General features: G+C 28.9%; 1 protein-coding gene across 1 annotated transcript in view; it reads left to right on the top strand.

Annotated features, from left to right (window-relative positions):
* The first annotated feature begins 2,721 nt into the window (after positions 1-2,721).
* LOC105154243 (dipeptidyl peptidase 4 omega) overlaps positions 2,722-13,568 on the top strand; it is a 97,310-nt gene continuing 86,463 nt past the window's right edge. Inside the window, exon 1 of the mRNA XM_087403851.1 lies at positions 2,722-3,087. Within this exon, the coding sequence (XP_087259977.1) occupies positions 2,875-3,087 (213 nt within the window). The 5' untranslated portion in view covers positions 2,722-2,874. The remainder of the gene's footprint in view (positions 3,088-13,568) is intronic.

Below are 13,568 nucleotides of genomic sequence, written 5' to 3' on the forward strand. Positions count from 1 at the left end.
CGAACAGCAAATTCAATTCTTCCTTAAGAAATTGATGCAAGATGGAACTCTTAATCTTAAAAACTAGAGCCACATTGATTTTTTGAAAAAAAATTAACTCGGCTTCTAATAATCGGAGAGTAATTTTTTTTTAAATTCGTAGAAAAATGTCAGATTTTGAATGCTCCATGGCTATTTGATATGATGCACATTAACGAAATTATTTCCATTTTTTTATACGGTAAAAGATACTTTTTAAAGGCGTTTTAAGTAGTTTAATTGCAAAAAATCATTTTCTTATTAAGTATACGTGATAGTGCAATTCTTGAAGAAGAAAAATTACCTCTGTATATTGCTTAGCGACTGGTCAAAGATAAAGAAATTAAGTTTTTCGCAGACAGGTTTTTAGTGAACAAATGACTTTTTGGAAAAACTAATGAACATTTCAGGCTTGTTAGGACTAGATTTGTTCGTCATTACGAGGGCTATTTTATGAGAATTTTAAAGCTTTGCGTTTAAATCTCCATGAACAGAGAGCGAGTAAGAAAATTTTTTTCAGTGTTTTTTATTTTTTTTTCTACTGAATTAATAAATCGATTTTAATGTTCCATATCTCATTTTGTAGGTATTTCGAATACCTACATTTTTTATACCGAATTTTTTCCATACAATCAATATTTTTCGTTTTATAAGCGAAAAACGTGCTTTTTGCATTCGATTTTTTTTCGCACATTTTCTTCACAAGTCTCGAGTCTCAAATATACGCATTTCTTTTCTAATGACTTTTCAAGACTTTCGTCTTTTTCGAAAAGAAATGCTGATTTATAATTTTTTTCCGGTAAAATTCTACTTTTACTGAACTATTCTTGCTACTCGAGTTTATGAAGGAGAGATACTATATAACGCGCATGAAAAATCGTAAACAATTAAATTTCTCGTAAACTGTTGCGTTTTAACATGATTTATTCTGGATTAAGGGGAGTACATTATTACTACAATTTATTATAATTTATATGATATTTAGGATGCCCTCCCCCCCGTCCTTTATTGATGCCTAGGGCCGCCGAGCGGCCGAGTTTGCCGAAAAAGCATTTTCGGTTGCTTGAAACAAGCGACTAGTGTGAAACAAGATGACGGTCGCTGTCTCGTTCACTCTCGGCGCGCCGCAGGCGAGCACACAGCCTCGTGCTTCTTTGTGTGTTACAGCACCGCACTACGATAAATGGCCGAACTTATAGGCGTGGAAAAGTAACATTTTGACGATGAAATTTATGTTGCCTGTCATTTCGTTATTATATGTTTAATTGTGAAAATGTGACTTGTATTTATCAAAGTCGTAATTATCGTTAAAAACTAAAGTTATTTTGAAATTTTATATGCAAAAGCATATATTTTACTCGTTTTAACAGCTGTTGGGCCGTATGTTTCTGCCCGAATATAGGCTCACTTTATATGCTTTTTATGACCATTTACTGACTGTCAAGAGAACAAAGGACAGTTTTCATTTGATTTTTACAAGTGTTTTAAAGTAATCATTTCATCACGTCATTTCGTTTCATCCAAATTGTCTTTATTTAAAAATGCCACGCAACATGAATTAACGTGTCATTCCTTGCTTCTGATGTCACGATTCCAACATGGCCGCCGCGACTAGTCAGGAGCCTTAATTCAAAATGGTTTTGATATTTTCTGAATGATGCTAGCAGACTTTTTATGTATTCATAGCGTGTTGTTCGATAATCTTCTCGTTCTATCTGCCAAAATCAAAGCGTGCACATGTAATCTGTCTATAACATCCAATAAATCATTTATATTCTCTATTTTAACCAACTAACAAATTAATAGAACGTTTAACCTGTTGACTGACAGACTGACTAATCGTGGAGGAAATTTATAGTACATGACATGATATCATTTTGAAAAAAAATCTTCAGTCCAAGTGTAGTATCACATGCAAAAGTATAATGCCTCAGTTAAAGATTCATACCTCAGCCAAAAATATACAAAAAAATGTGGTGTTCGAAAAATTTCATGAAGAAATCTCAGTATTTTATGTGTTATGCTTACATCATCAACGCTTTATATTATCGGGAAAAATACAATGCCTCGAACAAAAGTATATTGTTTTGATCAAAAAGTATCAGAAGACGTCGATTGCAATGTTACTACAAGTTTCTGTGTTGTATGTATAAAACTGTGTTGTTCAATAAAAACGGAATATATTTTGAACATAACTTATATCTATATACACACAATATATATATATATATATATATATATATATATATAATGTGTGTGTGTGTGTGTGTATATATATATATATAGTCTGTTTAAAGTATAAATATTAATACGTTTGTAAAAATTACACCCATATATTAAATTAACATTCAAATGTACTAAAAATTCTGTATAACTATTCTATCATTAGACAAACCGGTCCAAATATATGCGTTATCTACATTTATTATACCGATCCGATCTATACAGAAACCATGGAAGCATATTTTTTTCAAAAATTAACATTTACGATATATTAAATTAATACATATTTAATTCGTCTTAGAATTTACATTTTAAAACAAATTATTTTTATGTTACTTGTTCACTTATTCATAAATTGTGTCATTTTGATTAATAATAAACGTTGAATGTCAAATCAAAATCAGCAAATTCAACAAAATCTTTAAATGACATAATCGCATTATGTTGAATTAACACTTGAATGTTATAAAAAATTTAACACAAACAACAACGTGAATCGTTTCCAACACAAATATATAATTTTTTATTGCGTACAGAAGAAATCAATTTGGCGTGAAGATGTCAAATTTATGAAAGCAACTGATTGTAGTGTATCTGTGAAGAAAAAATACTTGTATTTGTTGCAGATACTACATGGCTACTTCGGAACGCGAGTCGGCAGTACAGCATTTGTACAGAGTATCACTGGACCCAGGATACAAGTCGACCTGTTTGACTTGTAACATTGTCAGAGAGAGTGATGGTAGCCGCTGTTTGTACAACAGTGCTAAATTCTCCATTGACAATTCGCATTACGTGCTTACTTGTGCCGGGCCTGGAGTACCCGATATAGCTATCTACAATAAGGTACGCATATCTGATGCTTTAATATTTTATAGCTTGCTAAAACTCGTAAACTATTTTAAAATTTGAAAAAGTGTTTTATTTAAATTAAAAGAATTTAAAGAAAGTTTTGTTAAAATGTAAAAATAAGATTTTTATATTACCGGTTATTCAATTGGTAACAAATAGATGATTATGAAAACAGATTCGATGAATTTAATTAATAAAAAAGATATAAATCTTTGGAGTTAGCAGCGATGAGTAATTATTATTCGAAACACACAGAATAATATATTATTATTTTTCGATTAAATATAGATACGTGATAGGTTATATACATAAAAACTTCAGAATGGCATAGAATACAATTATGCATTACATGATTTGCGTAGGTTACGCATAAATTCCAATTTTTGAGACAATTAATATCCAAAATTCAAAATAATAATATAATACATAATTCGTAAAATTTGAATCTTTAATTTCATCGAAAGGAAACGTAACAGATATCTCATATATTTCTCTCGTACTAATTCCAGCTTTGAGTGTTATTACTGCATAGCATGTTTGATAGATTTCATCAAACATTACATTGTATGCGGTCCGAATTTCTACAAATTTAGATCTCTTTCGAATAGAATGAGAGAGAGAGAGAGAGAGAGAGAGAGAGAGAGAGAGAGAGGAAGGAGGGAAGAAAGGAGGGAGGGAGAAAGGGGGAGAGAGAGAGCGAGAGGAAGGGGGGAGTTATGCATATATTATGTAAAACTCCTTTTGCTCCGTACGTTGCATTACCAATCACATTACTATATATCCGGGACCGCAAACAATGATCTTTCGTATCGCACGCACGCATTTATATACTATATAGACATATGGATGACAGCTGTGTAATTCTGCTAGTGAGAGGTACACGAACCGCGGTGGGCCGCTATCAGACAACCAAATTGTATAAATTTTGTTACAGCAATAGAATATGCGCGTAGTAGGTACTATTCGCCCACAGTTTAGTCCCAGCACGCTGCACTGCGAGTAATATACGAGCGATGGTCTGCTCTTGTTGCACCGGTGCAGTGGCAACGGCATAACAAAGCTCGATCCGAAATATCACGTGCACAAAACACATTGCGCCCGCTCTGCCTAATCAGATCGAAATCACGCTGCGACAGATTATCGCGACATTGTTGGCGACCTCGTAAAAAACACAATACATTCGAAGCAATGTGACTGCACGTAATTGCACGCGGCATTAAGCCGCGAGTGCTGTCTGTAAATCTGTATTATTTTTGAATCCGTAGAAGGAGAATAATTAAACACTAAACTAAAATTTATTTCAACGCATGTGTCAATCGCGTCATGTATGTTGATAGTGTAATTAAAAATTTTATAGTAATTAAATGGTGAAAATGAAAAATCAAAGTGAAAAATGTGGATTTTTATTATGATTAAATTGTTGGTTATCGAAAAAACTGAGCTGCAACCATATTTTGAAGTGGCGATGTTGCAAAACTGTCCAAATTTTGTCTCGGTCATCATTGTTTAATGTATTGCAATCGTATCAACATATATCTGCAATCGTTTCAACACGGTCACGTTTTGTATCAATTCCCAATTTCACTACGTAAATAAAACATGTTGAGAGAAATCAACAACGGTTGCTGGCTGAAATCGACGATTCAGAAGCGTCGCGTATAAATTTAATAACTTACAAAGTGAACAATGCTACAAAATGAAATAAAATTTGTCACTCATAGTCTTTAGTACAACTTGTCGAAAAAAAGTTCAACGCCAGTTTTGAGTTAGATAACTTAACAGATAACTTAATCATTTAACATTACTTTAAATCCGAAGCGCTACTACGGTCTAAGTATTAAGATGTTGAACTAATATATATATTTTTCAAACGAATGAATTAATTTCAGAAATGATAATTACATGTCGATATGATTGTCGACATTAACGCAATTGATCTGAAATGTTAATAATCCCCCCAAAATTCCCCAAATTAATCTTAATTAATCTTTAGAAATTAATTTATTTGTTTGAAAAATATATATATTAGTTCAACATCTTAATACTTAGACCGTAGTGGCGCTTCGGATTTAAAGTAATGTTATTTAACATAAACGGTCTTGTTTCCTATCTTATTGTTAATCATTTAAATTTCTAACGAATTGTCCATTTAAATTTAAATTATTAGAAATACTGTTTGAATGATATTAAAATTAGAGAAGATGATTGTTGAAAATATTCTGTAAAAACTGAATAAATAAAATAGAATTTGTATCATCTATTTCTTTTTAATAAATAAAATCTAAAAATCTACAATCACAAATCTAAAAATTACTTAGTCATAATTTTTCTATTTATAAAGCATTGCTGTGATATGCAATCAGAATACAATTAAGATATATTAAGATAATATCATTGTTTTTATAGTGATATTTTTGATAACGTTTGCATTAAAAACATGATGGTAATAATGTCATGTAAAGTGAAATTAATAATTACGCATGTTTATGTCAATACATATTACAATATATATTACTATTTAATAAGTTTTAACCTCTATATATTGAGATAGCTTGAAATTGTTACATTGTTGGTTTCTACGAGATGAATAATATCGATGAAAATCTATATTTAATGAAATATCAAAATATGTATATTTTTAATATTAAAAAGTCTTAATTGGAAAATCTAACTTGTCGGAATTCCGATAATTTTATATCGCACGTGATTTTAATCGCAATTTAAACTGCTTCTGTCTCTTTCCGAATTATAGCATTCAATATATTATCAACATAAAGCATATTTAATTAATTAGTGGGTTATTATTAATTATTAATAATTTATTAGTTAACGATGATTAACGGTGAAATTGTGGTTGTTATTCGTACGTAGATATAAAACGTTAACGAGTCTTTCGACAAAAAAAAGATAAGTTAAAAAACTAAGTAAAACCTATTTGTATTTCTATATTTGATGAAATATCAAAATATGTATATTTTTAATATTAAAAAGTCTTAATTGGAAAATCTAACTTGTCGGAATTCCGATAATTTTATATCGCACGTGATTTTAATCGCAATTTAAACTGCTTCTGTCTCTTTCCGAATTATAGCATTCAATATATTATCAACATAAAGCATATTTAATTAATTAGTAGGTTATTATTAATTATTAATAATTTATTAATTAACGATGATTAACGGTGAAATTGTGGTTGTTATTCATACGTAGATATAAAACTTGATTATCTCATATTAGCACAAACACATAAGTATTTACTCTTCACTCTGACATTATGACTTTTAATTACTACGTTTTGAACTTTAACAAAAACATATTTATGTAGTAGAGGATATGTTAGCGCGCGTATGTATACTACATAACACGTTTAAAAAAAAATAATAACAATAAATATTTTATGGAAAAGATTCATAAATGAGAATGAAATGTATATATATATATATATTGAGGAAAGGCCCCTATTATGAGATACCGAGTTCATTTTGGGTAAATGCTAGAAGTCTATAGGCAGAATTTTAAAAAATAATAGGTCATTTAAAAGGAATTTAATAAGTTTTAAGATAACGTTACATAAAATTCCATTGAAAATGGAATTCCGTTACATAGAATTCCACATGAATTTAATTCAAATGCCATTTTTTTTAAATTAAAGAAATGTAAAAAGTGGGCAAATCACAAAGTCAAAAAATTGTGCTCCTAATATGAAATGCCCCGAGAAATCAATAGTAAATGCAAAGTATAATATAAGTATTGCAATTAAAAAACTTTATTTCATGTTTCTAGAATATAAACAAACACAGCGTGTGCGAAAAATGAGCATGCGATAGATTATATCCAGAACTCGTTTTTAGGTAGTTAGAATCAAGCATCGCAGATATAGGCACTCGACTCATCAGTTGTCTTTTTTATTATATAATAACACTTATACTTTAGCAATGATTTCCACTATAATATAGGAGCATGGGTTATTTCATATTAGGAATATCTCTGGATATCTCATATTACGATTTCCATGTCCTATGATTTTATGATCATCAAATAAATCTAACTTCTGTAATTAAACAACATTCAACATATCCCATATTTTTCTATTAATACTCTACTAGACCTTACTCTATCACTACATGAAGAATTTATTGCCAAATATTTATTTATTAAATAATAAACAAGATTTAAATGCTCATCTCAATGAAACTCGAAGACATCCAAATTTTAAAATCTTGTTTTACAATGACTACAAGCATGATCTAATAATGAATTTTCTATTAAATAGTTTTCAATCCAAGAGCAATAAATTCATGATGGAATCAAGAAATAGCGTTTATTAATTTAGCAGAAACGCCGCTATCTCATATTAAGCGCCTATCTTATAATTGAGAGCTTTTCTCTATACATTTCGTTCTTATTTATGAATCTTTTCCGTGAAATATTTATTGTTATTTTTTTAAGTGCTATATTCGGTAAATATCTAGTTTAGGTAACATTTCACCGATTTCAATGTCTTAGATATGTTCTGGGAGAGAATGTCCTGATTCCTCACAAGAATTAAGTGGGGGATGGCATTGATATAGAAGATATAATAAATTAAAGTTTTATAATGAAGTCATAATATATGGCTTTTTACGCGAAGCGATTTCTACCCTACCTCTCTATTTCGAGGTTCACGAGGTGACTTTCCAAAAAAATATGATAAAGCTCGGAAAGTCGTGCGCCCCGAGACAGGGGCGGTTGGATGAAAGTTTCATTACTTTCGATAATCAAATTCCTTTGTTGACTTTTCACAACGACAGACGGGTCGGAACACCAACATAAATTGCCGGAACGAGAAAAGGGAGAACATAATCGAACAAAAATGGTGAATTGTTCACATATAAAGGAGATCTAAATCAGCAAATTTATATTATAGTAATAATTGATCTCCACTGAAATAAAAATTCATGTACCACATATTTTCTATTCATATTAAAAGTTAAAATAGATTATAGATTCATACTTGCCTCTTGTTGATATATAAGTGTAAATTATATATGATAAACGCGTGACTCTCATATACCCAATTTTATCTTAATTTATTATATACATAAAATTTAATAAAATTTATGAATAAGAAATAGGAAATAAAGGCCTACAACGAAGACCTACGATCGAAGCTGAATCTTTAATATTTAAATAATTTTAAGTGAATTTGTATTGTATACAATATATGATACATATATGTATATACTATATTTGTAGTCATTTATTATAATTAAACTGCGCGCCGAATTATTTTTTTCGGATTTATAAACGCAGCTAAATTGTGATATTATTGTAGTAATATCACAATTAAATTTTTGTTTATCTATTAAAGAGATCTTTAAAGAGATGTTCATCTATTAAAGAGATCTTAATACGTTAGAAATTTATAAATAAACTCATATAGTGCACTAACGTTGAATCAATATTTCAGAAACGATTTACAACATTACAGTAACACCGCGAAATGTAGATTTAATGAAGAGATGTTGCAGAAACATCTAATGTCCGTTGAATTGTAACATCTATGAGAAATGTTTTGCATATTAATTAATTCAATTTTATTATTAAAATAAGTATTATTGATTAACATTATATTCCAGAACATACACGATAAAATTATAATTGAAAAAAAAACGTTTTCATTTGGGAATTAATTTCCTTATTTTCCACCTATCCAAATTGTATGCCATCCAACGGTGTAATCTTTGCAATCGTACAGGAACTATAACTTCATGATGATTCATGAACATTGAATGTTAATGGATGTATAACTGTGATGTATAGATACGTAAAAAGATCACAAGTCGACATTGCGCATCGAACCGATTAAATACAAACAATACTATACATGCAAGCATTCTGTACGCGCGACCAATTCTCGTATAAACATGTATCGCTTAAAAATAAGTTTCGTTAGAAGATCAATTTAAGTGATTTAAATTTTCTATTTACATGACATTTTATTTTTTACAAAATAAAATATAGGTTTCGATATATAATTTATTCAATGTTGTTTCAACGTTGCAGCAACATTAACAACCAATGTGGAAAAATCAATAAAAATTCAACTGTGGTTCAATTTGTTCAATATTATTTCAACGTTGCAGCAACATTAACAATCAATGTAAGAGAATCAATGTAGATATACATCGATAAAACATTGATACTTTGACATTCAACATTGCACCATCTCAGCAACATTTCTTTCAATGTTCTGTGCTATATGGGAATTTATTTATTGCAAAAAATATTACATCGATTGGGATAACAAGTCCAATCCGGACCTCTAACATTCTGTGCGAACGTCCTAAATCTTTAGACCATCGAGGTTTAACGATTATACATTTAGACTACCATAGTTTAAATGACTACAAATATATATGTATACATTGTTATATATGTATGTACATATATAACATATACAAATTCACATGGAATTATTTGAAATCCAGCTTTAATAGTTATGAGCCTTCATTTTCTATTTCCTATTGATATGTGTTTTTCACATGTACAGTCCAATATGATTCTTACAGAAAATATATTAAAATATAACATAAATATAATATACTAAAGTAATGTAATAAAATATAAATTATATATGGGTTAGATAAGTAGGGGAGACTGGGGATAGTTGAAACAATTTTTAGAAATATACATATATTTCTTTATTTATGATATATATGTTTATTTCTTTTAATGCACATGACGCAACAATTATTTAGCTTTATGATACTATTTGTAAAAAGGTATAATTTTAGGCTATTTACGAGTAAAATATCAAAATCCGAATTAGTACATTTTGCTCCGATTTGAGGCAAAACGAAACAGAGTTAGAGAAAGTTGTAATATGTTCTAAAAACAAATTATTTGTTCTAAAACAGAAATTCTGCTTTAAAAACAAATGATCTGTTCTAAAACATAAATTCATTGTTCTAAAAATACATATTCAGTGCTTTAAAAATAAATTATCTGTTCTAAAACAGAAATTATCTTCTTACATTATTTTTGTTTTTATCAGTAAATTTATTAAAATCTATTAAAAATGAATTTGCGAAAAATGAATTTGAATTTTTTTAGAGCAAAGAATTTGTTTAAAAGTGAATTTGTATTTTTAAAACAGTAAATTTATGTTTCTCAGAACAGATAATTTGTTTTTAAAGCAATGAATTTGTGTTTGTAAAGCAGTGAATGATATCTATGTATTACAATAAGAAATATTTACAACGCATTCGCGGCCATAAGGCATGAAAATGTGACTTCAGCGTGTGCTTGCATCACAGTATTTTGTGACTGTGACAGATTTCCTTACCTGAACCTAGTCGTCAACTTAAAATATTTCGATTCACGAAGCAGAGCGGCACTTTTTTCTTTTTTTTTTGTCAAATCTTTATTTTTACGCGAAAACGCATCGATTTAGTGTATTCTTATTTTTCGAGAATTTATAATTATAATAAAGCAATTTGTTGTACGCATGAATATTACACGTGCATCAGCAAAATCGCAAATAGGCACGTACAAAATGCTCTCTGGAATCTCTTTGTCTTTTTGATCTTCACTGCACTTTGACGCGATTTATGAGGCACTCCTGCATGCCGATCTAATTACGTCGATATTATGACACAGACTATTATGACTATTATGATACAGACTATTATCGAAATTTATAAAAGATTTACAGTGATGCCAATTGATCGCGCTTAACTTTCTGATATGCTATTATTATACTCTCTGCTACGTCGAAGAAATTCTTACATTGTTAGAAAAATTAGTGTATATAATTTATGCAGCGAGATTTTTCATTAATTTGGAGTTGATTCTTTTTTCTTGCAAACCATTAATAATGGCTGCAATCATTTGGGAATACAAATATAATTCTCGTGACAGTTTCCATGACAATAAAGTTCAAATAATAAATTATAACATATGTCATTATTTGAACTTCCTTCTCAAAAAATATAGAATTAGAAAGAAAAAAAATATAGAGTTTCAGAAGTTCACGACAAATTAAACGCGAATGTTGAATTATATTCTTTAGTCCAGTAGAATTAGACTCAAAAAGACCCATTTCGCGCAAAAATTGTAAGTTGATATTTCTTTGTACGAAAATGTTCGGAAGGTCATCAGAAAAGAAATGTATATGTTTAAGACTCGGAACTCGTGTGAGAAATATGCAAAAAGAATTCGAATAATTGTAAAAAGCAGGTTTTTCGCTTATAAAACGAAATATGTCGATTGTATGGAAAAAAGTTCAATATGAAAAATGTAGGTATTCAAAATACCTACAAAATGAGATGTAGAACATTAAGATTGGTCTATTAGTTAAGCAGAAAAAAAATAAAAACCACCGAAAAAGGTTTTTTTTTCATTCACTCTCTGTTCATCGAGATTGAAATGTGGAGCTTTGAAATTCTCATAAAATGTAGCCCTTATGATGACAAAAAAAATCTAGCCTTAAACGAGCCTGAAATGTTTATTAGTTTTTATAAAAAACTATTTGTTTAGTAAAAACTTGTCTGCGGAAAACTTAATTTCTTCATCTTTGAATAGTCGCATAGCAATTTGCAAGAATGATTTTTCTTCTTCAAGAATTGTACGTACATTTAGTAACAAAATGATTTTTTGCAATTAAATTATTTTAAAACAATTTTGAAAAGTGGGTGTCTTTTTTTCGTAAGAAATGGAATAATTCCGTTAATATCACATCATATAAGATGCGTTCGGGGAAACACTATTCGCACTATTTAGCGCTATAAATAGTTCGCGGAACTGCAGATAGCGCTATAATAAACACGATGACATTACTAATGGTAGTGTCACAACTACACGCTATCAATGCTATTCCTTCCGAGATAGCGTTAGTGTTTGCAAGATCCGTAAATGACCGTAGCATAGCGTTGGTAACATTTAATATTCAAGGTTAGATTAATGTTTGAGGGGATTCTGTTCTCATGTGGCACCAAACTTTTCTCTCTTTAGAATTTCGTAGAGTAAACGTATGTACGTAACGTGTGAATTTTTTATTTTATCGTAGTGAACGCAATCTCAATTCCGATTCTCTGCAATTGATTCCTTGCCACTAGGCTGGAGTGAATGTAATTCTTGCTTGTGTAAGTATCATCTTTAACTTTTCAAAGTTTCTGCGGAGTTCAACTTGTGTATTTGATTTCATTACAAATGTGAAAATCGCAGGTATCTTGTTACTGGTGATTTTTAATTTCCGTGTACGGAAAAAAGTTACTATTGCGGTATAGCGCGACAAAATATTCTGCTGCAGATGCATAAGGTCCTCATTAGACATAGATACGCTTCTTCTTAAATTGACAACGAATGCTCATGCAAGGATTCTTTCTTCCTGATAAAAAATTGTTCATGCATGAATATATATAAATATGTATAAACATACATAAATACGCATATTTATAAACATGTATAACATGTATTATATATGAAATATGTCCATACATATGTTTATATATCCTTCTCTTTCTTTTGTAAAATTATTTTTTAGTATAATAGAAATAATAATAGTAATGTGAAAACATAAAAAATAATTAAAGGGATAATTTTCGCATTGCTTGCTTTAGAAAAAAGTTTGGAAAAATATAAAAAAAATTGCTCATACATAATTATGCATAATTTTATATATAATTATACATAAGTAATTTTTTTACATTTTTTCAAATTTGATTTTTTTCTAAAACAAATAGTGCGAAAATTACCTTTTTAATTATTTTTAATATTTTCACATATCTATTACTATTTCTATTACACTAAAAAGTAATTTTATAAAAGGAAAAAGGATGTATGCACATGTATGGACATATTTCATATATAATTATATATATTTATGAATATTTATGCATATTTATGTATGTTTATACATATTTATACATATTCATGCATGAAAAATTTTTTACCGGATTTTATCTGATTAATTTATTTATAAGGGAAACATCAAGTGATGGAATCAGGAATTTTTATACGTTTTTTACAGGCTATTCTTGAGCGAAAAAAAAAACAACACGTGTCCGATTGTTTCAGCCATTGATCCATAGTTTTGAAGAAATCGATTTTTTTAATAATTATTAATTTTTTAATTAAAACTCATAACATTAAATGAAATTTATAAAAATATTGATATTTTCATTTATATAGTACGTCTTTCAAATTATTAAAAAAATTAATAATTATTAAAAAAATTTCATTTAATGTTATTAGTTTTAATTACTTTTTGATTACAATGAAATTTCATGAAATTACATATTAGTCAATAATATCATATCGGCACGTAATTATCATTTCTGAAATTAATTCATTTATATGAATATATGTATATATTAGTTCAACATCTCAACACTCAGACTGTAGTGGCGCTTCGTATTTTAAAGTAATTTATTTTACATATTATTGTATTATAGATAATTAAACACACATTTATGGAATATTTATTATTATCA

The sequence above is a fragment of the Acromyrmex echinatior genome, chromosome 3, assembly GCF_024713525.1.
Source record: "Acromyrmex echinatior isolate Ae372 chromosome 3, ASM2471352v2, whole genome shotgun sequence".
Taxonomy (NCBI): Eukaryota; Metazoa; Arthropoda; class Insecta; order Hymenoptera; family Formicidae; genus Acromyrmex; species Acromyrmex echinatior.